Below are 20,016 nucleotides of genomic sequence, written 5' to 3'. Positions count from 1 at the left end.
CACTGTAGATAGATCTATAATATCATTAGGGAGGGAATTCAAAGAATTTGAACCAGCAACAGTGAAGGAATGATGATATATATCCAAGTCAGGATGGTGATAGCTTGAAGAGGAACTTGCAGGAGGTGATGTTCCCATATAATGGAAGTAGTTGTGAGTTTGGGCAGTGCTGTACAAGGACCTTTGTTGGGTTGTGGAAGGAATGTTGAGTTCTTGGGAGGATTTCACATCTGGAAGAGGTGGCCGTATTGCGGATGGGTGAGGCCATAATTTGAACAGATTGAGAATTTTACAATCAAGGCATTGGTTGATGAGGATCTAATGGGTGTGGGTTGACATTGTGGTGAGAAATGAATAGGACATAGTGCGATGGGGTTCAGGCAGAGGAGACTGGATGAGCTCCGAGAGTGGAAGATGGAACCTTGTACAACATTACAAAAGGAGGTTTCAGCAGCACATAAGCTGTAGCAGGAACAGAATCAGATCATTTGGCAGAGGTAGCTGCACTTGGTCACAGAGGAGGGGTTTGGTTGAATTTCATCTATGGGGCTGAGTTTGTAAATACCTGAGGCAGTGTGCGAAGAGTGTAATGGAATTGGTCAGTAGGGAACACAGGCAGAGGCTAAAGACCTTCTTTCATTTTAATTTTGAATTGGAGAGAATTTTGGTTCATTCAGGACCTGCATGTCAGGCCAACAGCAGCAAAGCTTTCTGTTCTGCCTTTAAGGTCTCTCTGCTGTAAGAAATGATCTCAAAAATATTCTCTGAACTCTTCATCCAAGTTACGACTGTCAGTTTGATTTTTCCAGAACTTTCTAAATTAATCACAGCATGTGAATGTCTCTGCCAAGGTCAGCATTTATTACCTATCCCTAGTTAAGAGTCAACTGCATTTGTTGTGCATCTGGAGTCACTTGTAGGTCAGGGCAAGTGGGAAAGGCAGATTTCCTTCTCAAAACACATTAGTGAACCATTGTTTTTACAACAGTTGTTACTTGGTCAGCATTATATATGCTTTTCAAAAGGAATCATAGAATCCCTGCAATGTGGAAGAAGGCCATCCAGCCCATCAAGTTCTCACCACTCCAAACTCCCACCTAGATCCACCCCATATTAACCCACTGAACTGTCAGATCCCTGGGCCCTACAGCAATTTAACATGGCCAGTCAACTTAACCTGCACACCTTGGACTGTGGAAGGAAATCCACACAGATTTGGGGACAGCACACAGTCAGCCACAGGTGGAGTTGAACCCAGGCTCCTGCGCTGTGAGGTAGCAGTGCTAACCACTGAGCCATCATGCCATCCAACTCTGTCACAGTGGGATTCAAACCTACGTCACTAGGCACCAGCCTGGGATTCTGGAATCACTAGACTAGTGAGCAATCAATACACCACCATTTCTCTGTGGCTTATGAAATATCTCTTCAAATTTTTGCATGTCCATGAACATTAGTGAGGAGGATTTTGCAGGGCTGACGAACTTTTCTCTTCTTAATGGGATGTGAGCATCACTGGCAATGTCAGCATTTATCGCCTAATTAATTTTGAGAATGTCGTTGTGATCTGCCTTCTTGAATCTTTGCTGTCCATGTGATGTGCATGCTCCTTTTGTGCCATTAGGTAGGAAATTTGGGGATATTGGCCCAGCAACAGTGAAGTAATAGTGAGAATCCTAAGTCAGGATAGTGTGGGGTTTGGAGGGGAACCTGCAGGCAATAGTCCCCATGTATCTGCTACTCCACCTCTTCCAGATTGTGGGTTTCAAAAGTGTATGCTATGAAAAGAGCTTTGGCGAGTTTCTGCTTTGCATTTTGCAGTTGGAACAGTCTATGGTGCAATCATAGTAGATGAGAGCACATACAGGGTTGCCAGTTAAGTGATCCACTTGAGGCTTACGGTTGTGAGGAAGGGTCACTACACCTGAAACATTAACTCTGTTTTTACCGTCACAGATGCTGAACTATTCCAGCAACCTCTGTTTTTATTTCTGATTTACAGCATCTGCAGCTCTTTCGGTTTTTATTTAAGTGAGCCACTTTGCCTTGGGTGGTGTTCGAGGTTCGTGACTTTTATTCATAGAATCCCAATTGTGTGGAAGCAGGCCATTCAGCCCATTGAGTCCACACTGAACCTCTGAAGAGCACTCCCACTCAGAACCACCGTCTACCCTATCTGCGTAACCCTGCATTTCCAATGGCTAATCCACCCAGCCTGCACATGTTGGCAAATTAGTATGGCCAATCCACCTAACCTGCACATCTTTGGAGTGTGGGAAGAAACCGGAGCATGTAGAGGAAACCCACGCAGACACAGGGAGATTGTACAAACTCCAAACAATCACCGGAGAGTAGTATCAAACCCAGGCTCCTGACACATTGAGCCCTTACTGGACGAGTTGTCATTCAAGCAAGTGGAGAGAACATCATCAGACTCCAGGCCTGTAGATAGAAAGGCTTGGAATGCTGGAGTAAGAGGTGGCAAAGCTGCTGGAGTAGCAATCCTGCTGAATGCTCTGGGGACATGGGATCGAATCTCACTCTGGCAGATGGTAAAATTCATAAATTGGCAATTAAAAAACTGTGTGGATGGTGACCATGAAGCCATAGTCAATTGTTTTGTGAATTGTCATCAGATTTGCTGATGTCTGTTGTCCTTTCCTGGTTTGGCCTCTGTGTGACTCCAAATGTTTTAGAATAGATTGGATTCCCTACAGTGTGCAAACAGGCCCTTCAGCCCAACAAGTCCATACTGCCCCTTGAAGCATCCCACCCAGACCCATCCCCCCATAACCCACACACCCCTGAACACTACAGGCAATTTAGCATGGCCGATCCACCTAGCCTGCACATCTTTGGACTGTGGGAGGAAACCGGAGCACCCGGAGGAAACCCACGCACAGACAGTCGCCCGAGGCTGGAATCGAACCCGGGTCCCTGGCGCTGCGAGGCTGCAGTGCTAACCCCTATGTCACCGTGCCGCCCCAGAAGAGCTGTGTTGTTGACTCTGAACTGTCCCCTAAAATGGCCCAGCAAGCATTTCAGTTGTATCAAACCAGATGAAATCTGTGGAAAAGATTTAAATGAGCACTCAGCATCAATGATTGTACTGGAACCAAAAGGGCAAACCCAGGCCTTTTTATACTATAAAATCCCCAACTCTAATCTGCTCAGTGGTAGCTACCAGCTATTTCAAAGGAAATGGGAGCAGGACAAGGCAATTTGAGCATGCTCAGCCATTCATGGAATCCCTACAGAATGGAAACAGGTCAGTCGGCCCATCAAGTCCACAGGAAGTACGTCCCAACTCTGTTTTTTCCCTAGAGATATTTAAGTGACACTTGGATAGGCACATGATTGTTGGTATAATGTTCGTGGCCTGTACTGTGCCGTGTTCCACCTTATCCCTGTGTCCTGCATTTGCCATGGCTGACCCCCCCCCCCTGGTCTGCATGTACCTGTACGCTGCAGGATAATTTAGCATGGACAACCCACCTAACCTGCAGATCTTGGGACTGTGGGAGGAAACCGGAGTACCCGGAGGAAATCTACACGGACACGGGAGAATGTGCAAACTCCACACAGATAGTTGCCAGAGAGTGGAATTAAATCCAAGGCCCTGGTATTATGAGGCAGCAGTGCTAACCACTGAGCCACCGTGCCATATAATGGCTGATCATCCAACCAAGTATCATGCTCCTGCCTCCACCCCTCATACCCTTTGACCCCTTTAGACCTAAGAACGATATTTAACTCCTTGAAAACATGCAATTCATTGGCCTTAAGCACACTGGATGGTGGAAAATTCCAGTGACTCACCATTCTTTCACTGGAGAAATTTCTCCTCATTTCAGTCCTACATGATTTACCCGACATCCTTAAACTGTGACCCCCAGTTCTGGACTTTCCTAGTCATTGAGAATGTTCTTCCTGTGTCTACCTTGTCTAGTCTGATTAACTTTACCCTGTTAATCATGGAGAATTAAACTGGGCCTGGCTTTGTCAGATCTGGTGACTTGTATAGAATTAGAATTCTGTTTTATTGTCATGTGTACTTAAGTACAGGGATACAGGAGTACAATGAAAAGTGTACAATGTCTGCATTCCTGATGCCATTTAGGTACAAGGTACCGAGGTACAAAATCTTACATAAAGAATAGACAAATAAAGAAATAAGTTGTAAGTTCAACATTACAATTCTTCTCAGTATGAGGCAGCAAATAACAAATAAAGTTAGAAGTTCCAAATTACAGTCCTTCTTGAGCCATAGGCCTGCAGCCAGTCCACACTGGGCTCGATTTCTCTCCCACGTTGGGCTAGATCTTTCTCACACACAGGGATCAATCTCTCGCCCACGCTGGGCTCGAACTCTTTCACACACTAGGTTTGATGACTCCCCCCAGATTGGGCTCGATCTTTCAATCTCTGTGCCTCTGCTCTGCCAAATTGCTGGCGACCGCCATCTGAATTCATCTGCCTCCGCGCCACCAATCACCCAGCCAATTCCACAATATCACTGACCGCCAAAGTCCTGTTCCGGTCCCACTCCTGCCTCCCAGCCACTTCCACAATATCACCGGCCGCCATAGCCCTGTTCCGGTGCCACTCCTGCCACCCAGCCGCTTCCACAATATCACCTACGACCAGAATCCCGCTCCAGTCCCACTCCTACCTCCCAGCCACTTCCACAATATCACCTACGACCAGAATCCCGCTCCAGTCCCACTCCTACCTCCCAGCCACTTCCACAATATCACCGACCACCAGAATCCCGCTCCAGTGCCACTCCTGCCTCCCAGCCACTTCCACAACGTCACTGACCACCAGAGTCCCACTTCGGTCCCACTCCTGCCACCCAGCCACTCCACAATATCACTGACCACCAGAGCTCTGCCTGAGCATATCAACTGCTTTGTACCGACTGCCAAAGTCCCCGTTGTGGGACCCCAGCTCTGCCTCTGCGACCAAGCTCTCTCCAGAGAGAAAAAAAAGCTAAGGAAAACAAAGAAAAGAAATAAAAGACAGCGAGTAAAAAAGAAACGAAATTGTTCAGAGCAGATGAGCTCAGGACTGCACTGCCAACTTGGAATTTCTATCTTAATGGACTCTCTCAAATTTAAATGCAGAATACAGAGTTAATGGCTGGATTCTTGGCAGTGTGGAGGAACAGAGGGATCTTGGGATTCAGGTCCATAGATCCCTCAAAGTTGTGACCAATGTTGATAGGGTAGTTAAGAAGGCATATGGTGTGTTGGCTTTCATTGGCAGGGGCATTGAGTTTGAAAGCTGCAAGGCTATGCTGCAGCTGTATGAAACCCTGGTTCGACCACACTCAGAATATTATGTTCAGTTCTGGTCGCCTCATTACAAGAAAGATGTGGAAGCTTTATAGAGGTTGCAGAGGAGATTTACCAGGATGCTGCCTGGACTGGAGGGCAGATGTTATGATGAAAGGTCGAGGGAGCTAGTGCTCTTCTCATTGGAACGAAGAAGGATGAGAGGTGACTTGATAAACGTGTACAAGATGGTGAGAAGCATAGATAGAGTGGATAGTCAGAGATTTTTTACCAGGGCAGAAATGACTTTTATGAGGGGACATAATTTTAAGGTGATGGAGGAAGGTATAGGGGAGAAGTCAGAGGTAGGTTCTCTACACCGAGAGAGCGGTGGGCGTGTGGAATGTGCTGCCGGCAATGATAGTCGAGTCAGATACTTTCGAGACTTTTAAGCGACTCTTGGATAGGCACACAGAGGATAGTAAAATGTAGGGTATGCAGTGTAGTTTGATCTCAGTAGGATAATAGGTCGGCACAAACGGGCTGTAATGTGCTGAACTGTTCTATGTTCCATGTTCCTGAAGTGACTTTAGACAATTGAGTGGATTGCTGGTCTATTTCAGAGGCCTGTTAAGAATAAATCACATTTCTGAGGGTCTGGTGTCTTACGTCAGTGAAACTGGGTAAAAAAGGTCAAATTCCATCCTTCTGTTTCAAATGCTCAGTGACAAACATGTGGCAAGGACAGTTAAGCAATGGGGCTGAGACATCATGACTGGGTTTGATGCGTTATTACAGGTCCTACTTTGGAATGGGATCTATTCCCACAACCTCTGCCTCTGAAACTGCAAATATCTAAGATGCAAATGATGCAGGCCATAAATACAGACTTCAAAAAGGAATATGCTGTGAGGGAGCAACAGACATTTATGAGTTTTCTGCTCATGATTTTCAAAACAGAGATATCCTCTCTCATCGGTTGCTTTTTTGGCAGAAAATAACTGCAGATATTCAATTCATTAATCCCTGTCAAAAAGAGGGAGATTTCCTACATATCTGTGTTGTTCACATTGTTTGCTTTTGAAGTCTCTACTCTGCTGATTTTTCCTAATTTGGCATTTCTCAACAGCCGTGTGTGATCCGCCGTGCCAAAACAGAGGGTCGTGTTCACGTCCTCAGCTATGTGTCTGCCGGTCAGGGTTCCAGGGTTCGAGATGTGAAGAAATTGTTCCAGAACAGCCCTATGTACCTCGCGTGCTCTCATCAAGATCTTTCTCATCTCGGTCATCTGCTTTGCACTCAAATACATTCCAGAGGACTGAAAGCAGCACAAAAAACACAACAAGGAATAATAACCAACCCACTGCTGGACGTAGCACTTCATCAATAGGCAAAAGCTCTGTGTAAGTAGCTGTTTGATTTATTCTTCTACATGGGCATTTTGAACAACAGGAAATTGTTGCATTAGTATGCAGTGCTTAGGCAATTAATATTGTTACAGACAATTTGTAAGTTTTAGAATGACCCTCTCTTCCTGTTTTCACACCCATCTGCAAGCATAAGATGATTTAATCTTTTTAAACAGTATTTCCCTGCTTCTCTGTTGGCTATGGTTTCACCAGAGCCATGACAGAACTGTTGTGAAGCTAAACCAGAAGTTTATTTAAACATATTTAAAAAAGAACAAAGGTCCTCAGATGTTGGAAATCAGAAACAGAATCAGAAATTACTGGAAAATCTCAGCAGCCTCTGTAGAGAAAAAGAAACAGAGCTAAAGTTTCGAGCCCAGTGACCCACTTTCTTCAGAATCGTTTTGGGTCAAATACCAAGGCCTAATGCGAGGCATTGACAAGGTATTTCCAGCACCTCTGACCAGCTCAGGCACTGGCACTCAGTGATAGCACCTTGAGAGTGTGGGAGCACAATCTGGTGAACACCTCACTGTGACGGCTCTGAAGAAGGCATGCCCCAGGCTACTGGCTCTCGAAGGACTGCCGGAGACAAGCATCTGCTCAGCCCTGGGTAGGAGTGGGCCCTGTAGATTATATTTGATTTGATTCTCTACAGTGTGGAACAAGTCCACAGTGCCCCTTGGAGCATCCCACCCAGACCCAGCCCCCTATAACCCACACACCCCTGAACACAACGGGCAACTTAGCATGGCCGATCCACCTAGCCTGCACATCTTTGGACTGTGGGAGGAAACCGGAGCACCCGGAGGTAACCCACGCAGATACGGGGAGAACGTGCAAACTCCACACGAACAGTTACCGGAGGTTGGAATCAAACCCGGGTCCCTGGTGCTGTGAGGCTGCAGTGCTAACCACTGAGCCACCGTGCCGCCCCATATGTAGTGTCCACATATGCAGAGCATCAGCAGATAGACGTGTGGGAGGCATTGGCTCTGATTACCTTGAAATAGCAGCGGTGCAGCAGGTCATGTGACTGGTCGTCTCTGAGGTCAGGTTGGCTGCTGTCTTGGAGATCCAGGCCCAGCATACTCAGGGTCTGCTGAAGACACGCGCACTCCCATCATTCTGACCATTGATCCTCAAGACTGAATACATCACGACAGCGGGTAGGGAACCCGGTGGGCAATACTCTTCACAAAGTGATGGTGATGACACAAGGCATCAAGCTGGAGTGGGAATTAACCCAGACCCTTCAGAAGCTTTCAGTCATTAACCGTACAGTGGTCCCTCACCTCCAGCCTGCCTGACTTCCTCTGACGTTTGATGCATCTTGACAAGGAGAGTCCATATGCATCTAGCATGAATAACCTGAGCATTTCTGGGCCATTGAGATCCAAACACTCTTGTGATCGCCCAACCAAACCTCCAAGGGACAACAGGCTCCACTGTTGTGCAGGGTCCATTCACTGCAGCTGCAGAACTGCGTCCTGCACCAAGATGCAGTGGCGCGGATGAAGAACATGAGCCAACTCAATTCAAGCACACAAGATTCTTAGAGGACTTGACAGGAGAGATGCAGAGAAATTGTTTCTCTTTGTGACTACAATCAGAAGGCATAGTCTCTGAGTAAGAGGTCGCACATTTAAGGCAGAGATGATGAAGAAATTCTTGTCTCAGAGGTTTGTGAAATAAGTGGACAGCTGTTGAGGCTGGGTCTTTATGTCCATCCAAGGCTGAGACAGACAGATTTTTCATCAATACGGGAATCAGGGGTTGTGGGGAAAAAGCAGGAAAGTGGTTTTAAGGATTATTTGATGAGCCATGATCTCATTGAATGGCACAGCAGACTTAATGGGCTAAATGGCCTATTTCTACTTCTACATTCCATTTTCTGATGGGTGGTCGCCTATTGCAGAAGCTTTTCTGGTGGGCCCATGGATTCTGAAAGGGAAGATAAAGCTATTTCCCCTCCCTGAATTCAGTGCACCCTTACCTTGAGGAAGTTCTTGACATTTGGGAGATCTGGCCAACAGCTGGTAAAGTTACAGTCTAATATTCATACTTAGCAATGTAGCCAGCCTTCTTCTACTGGGTCAGTGTCCATCCCACTTTCACCTTCAGTTAAATCCAGAAATAGGTGGGGCTAGGTAGACAAAAAAAAGGCTTCTGTCAATTTAACCTCTTCCACTTGATCCAAACACTTCAGTTTGTCTTCGAATAAAATTCAGCCCATGTTGTTAACTTCTCAAAGAAATTTTTCTCTTAGGGCCAAAGTCCTTTAAGAAAATTGGGTTTTGGCTAATAAATGACACATAGGGTTACAGTTGCAGATCATTCAGTCTTTAGCATTCGTTATTTGTGCTTCTTATGAGCATCGTCCTGTGCTTCAAACCTAACGTTGTAGGTGTATATTCCCTTTATTCCTTGATAACTTCACCTTCAAAGCTATTCTCTTGAACCTTTTTTGTTGTGTTAGCAAGTATCTCATTCTTCTCACTGTTTGGCCAAATGCCTTGTTAGGTTTCTTGGTGACAAACTTGTGTTGATGACCCCAAGTGTCAGCTCTCCCTCACAACTGGAATCATTCATTGAATGTCCAGTTGATCTGAAAACTTTCAGAAATTGGAGCTGTCTTATCAGATCATTTGTGATGGTCTAATAGCATCATTGCAAGACCATTGATCCAAAGACCATGTAATATCTTGGGAACCTGGGCTTGAATCTTGCCATAGCCGATAGTCAAACTTGAATTCAATAAGAAGTATCTGGAATTAAAAGTTTAATGGTGACCATGGAACCAATGTTGATTGTTGGAAAATCCCATCAGGTTTACTAATGTCCTTCAGGGAAGGAAACTTCAGGTCTGGCCTACATGTGACTCCAAACCCACAACAACGTGGTTGATTCTTTACAGTTCTCTGGGCAATTAGCGATGGACAATAAATTCTGGCCTAGATAGTGACTCCCATATCTTGTGAATGAATAAAAAGAAATCTCTTTAACCTTCTTTTCTCAAGAGAGAAAAGACCCATCCTTTCCTGATATACATACAATTGTATTTTTGATGTTATTCTTATAAATTGCATCTTCATCCTCTTCAGTATCATTCTATCCTTTGTGAATTTACAATGATCAGGTCTGGTTTATTTATGGAACAAAAACAGAAGTCGCCATAAAAGCACAGCAGATCTGGCAGCATCTGTAAAGAAAAAAAAAATCAGAGTTAACATTTTGGGTCTGGTGACCCTTCCTCAGTTCGGACCAAAATCGTTAACTTTGATGCTTTTCTTCACAGATACTGTGAGAACTGCTGTTGCTCCTGATGTACAGCATCCACAGTTATTTCAGTTTTAACTCACAGTTTATTTATGGTTTGACACAGGTTTAACATAATGAAAAGACCATGTGTTTTTGATTGAGCTTTTTAAAATTAGAGTCATAGATTTGTACAGCACAGAAACAGACTCTTCAGTCTCATCCATGCTGACCAGATAGCCTAAATTAATCTCATCCTATTTGCCAGCATTTGGCCCGTATCCCTCTAAGCCTTAACTATTCATCTACACATCCAGATGAATTATGGATTGAAATAGGAAAGAACTTTTTGAAAGCAGTTGTTTCAAGGATTGATGTTTGTTTTAGAAAACAAATAACCTTACCCTTTTTGGCAAGCAGTGTGTAAGTAATTGAACAAGCCGCAATTAAATTGCAGATGAATTCTGCAGCGATACAGCTGGGTGGCAACAAGAAGTTGATTGGTCTATAGACTAGTGACCACTTAGAGATGACAAAAGTCTTCTGCCTGGCAACAACTGTGTGAATGGTTCTCAAATAACTAAACAACTTGAACATAGAACATAGAACATAGAACAGTACAGCACAGAACAGGCCCTTCAGCCCACAATGTTGTGCCGACCATTGATCCTCATGTATGCACCCTCAAATTTCTGTGACCATATACATGTCCAGCAGTCTCTTAAATGACCCCAATGACCTTGCTTCCACAACTGCTGCTGGCAACGCATTCCATGCTCTCACAACTCTCTGTGTAAAGAACCTGCCTCTGACATCCCCTCTATACTTTCCACCAACCTGCTTAAAACTATGACCCCTCGTGCTAGCCATTTCTGCCCTGGGAAATAGTCTCTGGCTATCAACTCTATCTATGCCTCTTATTATCTTGTATACCTCAATTAGGTCCCCTCTCCTCCTCCTTTTCTCCAATGAAAAGAGACTGAGCTCAGTCAACCTCTCTTCATAAGATAAGCCCTCCAGTCCAGGCAGCATCCTGGTAAACCTCCTCTGAACCCTCTCCAAAGCATCCACATCTTTCCTATAATAGGGCACCCAGAACTGGACGCAGTATTCCAAGTGCGGTCTAACCAAAGTTTTATAGAGCTGCAACAAGATCTCACGACTCTTAAACTCAATCCCCCTGTTAATGAAAGCCAAAACACCATATGCTTTCTTAACAACCCTGTCCACTTGGGTGGCCATTTTAAGGGATCTATGTATCTGCACACCAAGATCCCTCTGTTCCTCCACGCTGCCAAGAATCCTATCCTTAATCCTGTACTCAGCTTTCAAATTCGACCTTCCAAAATGCATCACCTCGCATTTATCCAGGTTGAACTCCATCTGCCACCTCTCAGCCCATCTCTGCATCCTGTCAATGTCCCGCTGCAGCCTACAACAGCCCTCTACACTGTCAACGACACCTCCGACCTTTGTGTCGTCTGCAAACTTGCTGACCCATCCTTCAATTCCCTCGTCCAAGTCATTAATAAAAATTACAAACAGTAGAGGCCCAAGGACAGAGCCCTGTGGAACCCCACTCACCACTGACTTCCAGGCAGAATATTTTCCTTCTACTACCACTCGCTGTCTTCTGTTGGCCAGCCAATTCTGTATCCAAGCAGCTAAATTCCCCTGTATCCCATTCCTCCTGACCTTCTGAATGAGCCTACCATGGGGAACCTTATCAAATGCCTTACTGAAGTCCATATACACCACATCCACAGCTCGACCCTCATCAACTTTTCTAGTCACATCCTCAAAAAACTCGATAAGGTTTGTAAGGCATGACCTACCCCTCACAAAGCCATGTTGACTGTATTTGATCAAGCCATGCTCTTCCAGATGGTCATAAATCTTATCCCTCAGAATCCTTTCTAACACCTTGCAGACGACAGACGTGAGACTTACCGGTCTATAATTGCCGGGGATTTCCCTATTTCCTTTCTTGAAGAGAGGAATTACATTTGCCTCTCTCCAGTCCTCAGGTACGACTCCAGTGGAGAGCGAGGATGCAAAGATCTTCGCAAGTGGCGAAGCAATTGCATTTCTCGCTTCCCAAAGCAGCCGAGGACAAATCTGATCCGGGCCTGGCGACTTGTCAATCTTAATGTTTGACAAAATTTTCAGCACATCGGCTTCGTCTATCTCTATCCATTCCAGCATGCACACCTGCTCTTCAAAGGTTTCATTCACTACAAAGTTGGTTTCTTTCGTAAAGACAGAAGCAAAAAACTCATTTAGGGCTTCCCCTACCTCCTCAGGCTCCACACACAAGTTCCCTATGCTATCCCTGATCGGCCCTACTCTTTCTTTGACCATTCTCTTATTCCTCACGTAAGTGTAAAATGCCTTTGTGTTTTCCCGGATTCCTTCTGCCAAGCCTTTCTCGTGCCCCCTCCTGGCTCTCCTCAGACCATTTTTGAGCTCCTTCCTTGCCTGCATGTAATCCTCTCTAGCTGAACTTGACCCTAGCTTCCTCCACCTTATGTAAGCTACCTTCTTCCTTTTCACTAGAAGCTCCACCGCTCTCGTCATCCAAGGTTCCTTAATCTTACCCCTTCTTGCCTGTCTCAGAGGGACATATTTACTCATCACTCCCAACAACTGTTCCTTAAACCGTCTCCACATCGGGGATGTGTTAGATTAAATAATTTGATCTGCTCCAGCTCATGCAGAGTCTGTTTACTTCAATCAAAACGCTCTTTAAACCTGAAGAAAATCAATTTTTCTTTCATTGAGCTGTTTTTGTCATTTGTGACTCTTAATTAATAATTGTGAGACCTTTGTGTAAGCCAATCAGCCATTTTGTGCCTCCTGCAAACTAGTGGAAGCAACACAGAAAGTCAACTGAGCAGTAATTTTCTGACCAGCCATCAAGATCATAACATAACAGAAATTGCTGGTAAAGCTCAGCAGGTCTGGTAGCAGCTGTGGAGGGAAATCAGAGTGAATGTTTTGGGTCCTGTGATCCTTCCTCAGATAGAGAAACCGATACCTCGACGTAATGAGGTGGATAGCTTACACACGAGAAAGATTTAACAGCAGATTGTCTACTACTGCTGTCTAGTGGCTTGTGCATTACCGGCTGAGATGTCAAATGATCTGGCATTTATCAGAGAACTCGAATAGGGAAAAATTTTTATAAAGCAGCACCAATGGGAGCAGGAGTGCGCCAGTCGATCAAATATCTGAATAAATGTAAAAACACACCCTAAGTAGTAGAAACATCATCTGGGGGTAAACACATCACTGTTATACTTTATTTACAGCATAAATCATGTAAATAATAACTCAACTTTGCCTTAAATAAAACTTACTGGCTGAGAGCCTTCCCACTCACACCTTCAACTGACCACTCAAACATCACAGATTGTCATAATACAGTAACCTTCTGGTTTTTCAGATACATAATTTTGTCAGTTTATCGCGAGTTCTGGTTCATAAGGTGATAATTAAAGCAAATTTTGATCTACTTTTATGGAGGTCTGCAAAGTTGAATCAGTTGGAATCACACTAAGACATTAACAAGATAGATCCATTTCGTTTTAGTGTTGCTAAATTTCTCAATAAGTGAAACCCATGTTGTTTTGTGAATTTCCAGTCAACCTGTTAAACTTCCTAAACAGCAAGTATTACTTCCTGTGCATTGTTCAGATTATGTACACTAATACAGAAGTAATCATCCATGTCCACCTGTAACTTGCAGGAGCTTACAAAGAGAGTTTCACAATTAATTATTCTGCCTCTTTCAAATCTTCAAACTGTGACATGAGTGCTGAAATATTCACTTTTATGAATTTGACAATTATTCCTTTAAAGATTTCAAGAACAATAGCAGAGGAGAGCTACCATATGGCGCAGAATAGTTTGAGGCTCAGCAAGACCTTAATTGACACTTTGAGGCTTTACTGAAGAAAATGATTCCTTGATATTGCCGAAAATCAGAGATCTAAGCTGTAGGGTGATGCTTGATCTTCAGCAATAGACTTCAGTGTTGTCATGCAATTATAGTGTTCGGTAAGCATCCTTTTTTCCATCTGGAAAATTATGAGCTGTTAATTTGTGTCTTTCTAACTGAGGGGAACCTCTGGCAGAAGGGTAGGCCATGCTAATCCATTCCTTCCTCGCCTGGGGGCTTAGCTGTTTAGATGACACCTCATGTGACACCCTCATTTGTTTAATTCCATCTATATCCACCAGTATCTGAGCCTGTGTTCAATGAGAAAACTGTCACAAGGCAGTGTAACTGTGAAATATCTGAGCAGATGTTGCTCCAGGCATCAAGAGTGGATTTGATTCTCAAAGTTCAAAAAGCAGGAGTGTCACTTAATTTTTTAAAATTCACCAGTTTTTCCTGATCAACTAGTTCAGAGCTGTTCTTACACATCTGAACTTGGGCCTCCCAGTCCAGGAGTAAGAACACTACCAGTTTACTACAAGAGGTCCAAGAGTACCTTTTTATTTTAAATTTAACCCCCTATATTTCAAACCAAACTTGCAGAGATGTTTTAATATGCCTCTAGAGTAGGTGGGGCTTGAAGTTTGGCCTCCTAGTCCAGCAGTGAGAACAACACTGCCATGCCAGAAGAGGACCCAGAGTATACAGTATTAACTCTCCTGCTTTAATTCAGGTCATTGAGTGCCTTATTGTTCTGGGTGTTACAGAATTAAGTCTCATTACTGCCTTTGTCAAGAGTTGTTCGCCATCCATTTTCCCTAATTAAGACCTGCAAATGAGTACTAACATTTCAATGTTTTGCTGCTTTCTATTTCTGCATGAAGCAAACAATATATTTCTCTCACACACAGACACACACACAGAAACACACACACAAGCACACAGATGCACAAACACACAGGCATACACACACACACACACACACACACACACACACACACACACACAGGTTCACATGACATTCCCCACCTGATTTTGAACCGTAAAGTGGTCCAAAATCACACAGGATTTCTTCATGATGTCAATCAAGCAAGTATTTCCTTTTTGTTGACTTGTAATTCCGAGGCTATTTCTGCGTTCTTATCCATAGCGTTTGATTTTTCAGAGCTTTAGGTCTTAATCTGTTATTAAGCACGATTCCGACCCTAACTACATTTGCGTCTTTCGATGTTGACTGCACCATCCTCCTCAAACACTTCCTCACTCTCCTACAGCAATCCAGTTGTAGTGTTCCTATCTTACATTCGATTTGAATTAATAAACTGCCAAAGAATTTATGAATGAGCTGACTACACAAACTAGTGCGGGGTGACTGCTGCAGATGATCAACGGGCACAAATCCAAGGATCGTCAGTATCATTCAATTGCAGGATCTTTGAGTTTTATAAGCTGTTGTCTTCTTATCCTCAGAAAACTGCTTTTGTGATTTAATATAAGCAATACCTTCAGTTATACTGTACAGTAGGTAATGAACACTCCATCAACGTGAGATTGGAGGTAGGAGTAGCATTTAATTTGGTTGAGCAGGGATTCCTGCCACATTTTTACTTCTGCCTGGATTAGTTTTGGGACTGGCACTGTGCAGGGAGCAGCGAGTAAATAAGCTCAGACAAGCTTTATTGTGTATACAAGTGAACATAATGGTATTAGTGGGGATAGAACATAGAACATAGAACATTACAGCACAGTACAGGCCCTTCGGCCCCCGATGTTGTGCCGACCTGTCGTACCGATCTCAAGCCCATCTAACCTACACTATTCCATGGACGTCCATATGCTTGTCCAATGACGACTTAAATGTACTTAAAGTTGGCGAATCTACGACCGTTGCAGGCAAAGTGTTCCATTCCCTTACTACTCTCTGAGTGAAGAAACTACCTCTGACATCTGTCCTATATCTTTCACCCCTCAATTTAAAGCTATGCCCCCTCGTGCTCGCCGTCACCATCCTAGGAAAAAGGCTTTCCCTATCCACCCTATCTAACCCTCTGATTATTTTATATGTTTCAATTAAGTCACCTCTCAACCTTCTTCTCTCCAATGAAAACAGCCTCAAGTCCCTCAGCCTTTCCTCGTAAGACCTTCCCTCCATACCAGGCAACATCCTAGTAAATCTCCTCTGCACCCTTTCCAAAGCTTCCACATCCTTCTTATAATGCGGTGACCAGAACTGTACACAATATTCCAAGTGCGGCCGCACCAGAGTTTTGTACAGCTTCACCATAACCTCTTGGTTCCGGAACTCGATCCCTCTATTAATAAAAGCTAAAACACTGTATGCCTTCTTAACAGCCCTGTCAACCTGGGTGGCAACTTTCAAGGATCTGTGTACATGGACACTGAGATCTCTCTGCTCATCTACACTACCAAGAATCTTACCATTAGCCCTGTACTTTGCCTTCCGGTTACTCCTACCAAAGTGCATCACCTCACACTTGTCTGCATTAAACTCCATTTGCCACCTTATTGTTAGGCGCTGAGTGCTTAATTGATGCATCTGCCATTGCGAAGAGACAGTCAGCCGTCCGCACTTGCCTCCAGCTCCCTTAGCCGACCTGATACAGTGGTCTGCAACCTTGCAAAGACTGCCATTCCCTTATTAATCTGTATCCCTCAGCGATCATGGAACTCTGATGGGCACATTGCCAATAGGTACCTCTGCTTCTGCAGCCACACTGCCTACAATGATTGCCAGGTGGTATGATTTCAGCCCTCACTCAGAAGGAGAAACCAGTAAAGCTGGTGACTGAGACATGCAGTCCAACACATCACCACTAGAAAAAAATCTCCTCATTTCAGTCCCAAATGTATCCTTAGATTATGGCTCCTGGTTCTGGACTACTTGGTCATTGGGAATATCCTTCCTGCATTTGCCTAGTCTCGTTCTGTTTTGAGTTTAATAAGTTTATATGAGATCATCCCCTCATTCTCCAAAACTCCAGTGAATATAGTCCTAATTGACCCAGCCTCTCTTCATACATCAGAGCAGAAGTCCAGTACAACTTTCAGGTATTTATTTTAAACTGATTTCTCCCCCATGGTGTCCTGGTTCCCATGAGAAGACTCTTTTTAAGCTTTTTAACTGGCATATAATTTAATCTCCCCCATAACAAGTTTTTGTTAGTTTGAGGGTGAGATTTCTGTCAGTCGGATTAAATTTCGCCCAATGGACAGCACAGTGGCTCGTCACAGTGCCAGGCACCCTGGTTCGATTCCACTGTTGGACGACTGTGTAGTGTTTGCACATTCTCCCCATCTCTGCGTGGGTTTCCTCCAGGTGCTCCAGTTTCCTCCTCCTGTCCAAAGATGTGCAAGCCAGATGGATTGGCCTTGGTAAATTGTCCATTGTATCCAAGGGTATGCAGGCGAGGTGGATTAGCTATGTGAAATTCAATTTTACAAGGGTAGGTAGGGAGCTGGGTCTAGGTGGGATGCTCTTTGGAGGGTCAGTGCAGGTTTAATGGGCTGAAAGGCTTCTTTTCACACTGTAGGGATTCTTTAATTCAATGTATGCAATTCTTGTACTACTTTTAATGTTCAGTCATCTGACTGAAAAAAAAACTTTATCCGAATGGTGAACTAAATTCCTAATGCTACCATTATATTTTATATAATCTAAAGAAAGTGTAATGGGATGATTTTAGGCGGTTCATTAAGTCTTAACATGTCAAAGAATGTATTTCTTTCTCACAATTAAGTGCAGGAATGCTGTTTCTGAACAATTAGCCCCTATGATTAATGAATGTGTTTTGTCTCCATCTAAGTTGAAGAACATTGTGACTCATTTAACAGATGTCTTCTATTTGATCTTTCAGCAGAACATTTGTTCATGTGAGGCAGCTTATCAACACCAATTAATGCAGCGTCCAAGTCGTCCAAAGTAACTGCTGTTCATGAAGTTTAGAAAACTAGTCTGCATTGATGCATACCTTTCAAAATCAGCACTTTTCCCAAGCCTGTTGCATTGATCCACATAATATTGATTCAAAACTTATAGCCAAAGCTTTGGAAAATATTCAAATAGCCGGTCTTAGATTGAAAATTTGTCCATTTTTGGATCAAAGAAGTCCCCAAGGCATTCTGAAGCACTTTATAGCCAATTAATTGCCTCAAAGTATCCTCACACAAATATAGATGAATAGAAGTAATTAGTTCATGTGTGCTGTCCCAATGCAAGTCAAAAGAGGAAATGAAGGAGAAAAATGTGATTGAAGCCAAATCTACCATGTGTGGAAAGTGGCAAGAGTCCAGGAAATCTTTCCCTTGCCAGTATGTAGAAGAGACAATGCAGAAAGTTGAGGCACCACATGTGCACATTTGTAGTGGAGGGATGAGTACCAAAGGTATGAATGAACTTTTAACCTGAAGAATTTTGAATGAGCGGTATTGATCAGGCACCTGGCTTTAAAGTGTCTAGTATTTAGGGGAAATACTCTTAAAGGCTTAGAATGAAAATTGATTACATTCAACCGTCCTTCTGAATTAATTCGGTTAAGTGGCATAAACTTACGAAAGGGAGTGTATTAAACTGCTTTTTACTGAACAACACTACATGGCAATTTAAAAGGATTTACTGTTTCATAGGTACCTAAGACTTCCATGTAATGATTGCTTCACTGTGGTTTTGATGTTTAGTTTTATTAATCTGGTAAAGCTATTTCAGCAATGTACCTGTCTCAATGTAATAAGGTATATTTGTTTGTGATTTGTAATTGAAAGATTCTATTTAATATCAATGCAAGAAAGGACTCTGAGGAACTAAATTATTCTTTCCACTCAAGTTTAAATTATGCAGTTCTGAGTTCTAAGGAAGGGTCACCGGATTCGTGTTTCCTCCTTCACAGATGCTGCCAGGCTTGCTGAGCTTTTCCATCAACTTTGATTTTGTTATTCTTCCGGCTTGTGTTGAGCTTTGCTGAAACACTACTGCAAGCGAGACAGAGATGTTGGCTGGGGAACAGGGTGGTGCGTTAAAGTGGCAGGCAACAGGTAGTTCATGGCCTTTTCTGTGAGCATAACATAGATGTTCTACATAGTGGACACCCAGTCTACGCTTCATTTCCCCAATGTAGAGGACACCATGTTATGAGCAGCGAGTGCAGTAGACTAGATTCTAGAAAGTGCAGGTGAAGTGTTGCTTCACCTGGAAGGTATTTTTGACCCCTTGGGTACTGAGGAGGGAGGAGTTAAATGGGTAGGTGTTACACCTTCACAGCTTAAGGGGAAAGTGCTGTAGGGCTGTTGGGGGTGAAGGATGTGTGCACCAAGGTGTCCCAGAGGGAACGGTCTCTGCGGAAGGCAGACAAGGGAGGGGAAGGGAATGTGCCTGGTGGTGGCATCACGTTGGAAGTGGCAGAAATAGCATCTAATGATTGTGATCCATGTGATCTAATCTTGCCAGCCAGCCTATCATGAGGAACCTTGTCAAACACCTTACTGAAGTGCATATAGATCACATCTACTCCTCTGCCCTCATCAATTCTCTTTGTTACTGGTTCAAAAAACTCTAAAAAGTTAGTAAGACACAATTTCCCATGATTCCCAATTTCCTTTCTGGCATTTGTTATAGTCTCCTCCTTTGTTTGGTTTCATTGTTGTTAACCACCCTTGGTGGGCAGCTGTGTGATGGAACAAATTTTTACTTTGGCAATGGGTTTATTTTAACCAAAAAAAACGAGAGTTGAGTCAACATCTTGGATTTTCATTCTTGTTCATCTACTGCCCCTCGTGGCCAGTGTTTGTTGTATCATATTGTGTGGTTGAGTTCAGTTTCTATAAAAGATAAGAATCTGGATCATTGAATAACTCTGTCCAGCATGTGGGATTTGCACCTGGAGCATTGCAGACAATTTTGATCCCCTTACTTAAGGAGGAAAGTAATTGTTTCAGCAATCCAGTGGAGATTCACTGGATTGTTTTAGGCAATGAATAGTTTGACTCATGCAGAGAGGATTGAGCAGGTTACGCCTGTACATTCTGGAGTTTAGCAGAATGAGAGGCCATCACACTGAGGTACACAACATGCGAAAGGAGATTGAGAAATGAGACGTAGAAAGGATGTTTCCTCATGCGG

At 43.7% G+C, this 20,016-nt stretch overlaps 1 protein-coding gene across 1 annotated transcript in view; it reads left to right on the top strand.

The window, feature by feature from the left end:
- Nucleotides 1–20,016, top strand: part of LOC125455610 (latent-transforming growth factor beta-binding protein 2-like) — a 474,230-nt gene that overhangs the window by 73,840 nt on the left and 380,374 nt on the right. The window contains exon 3 of the mRNA XM_048537794.2: nucleotides 6,406–6,679. Coding sequence (XP_048393751.1) covers nucleotides 6,406–6,679 — 274 coding nt within the window. The remainder of the gene's footprint in view (nucleotides 1–6,405; nucleotides 6,680–20,016) is intronic.

This window comes from Stegostoma tigrinum, chromosome 10 (genome assembly GCF_030684315.1).
Source record: "Stegostoma tigrinum isolate sSteTig4 chromosome 10, sSteTig4.hap1, whole genome shotgun sequence".
Lineage (NCBI taxonomy): Eukaryota > Metazoa > Chordata > Chondrichthyes > Orectolobiformes > Stegostomatidae > Stegostoma > Stegostoma tigrinum.
Note: the sequence above shows the minus strand (reverse complement) of the source record. Positions and strands in the feature narration are given on the sequence as shown.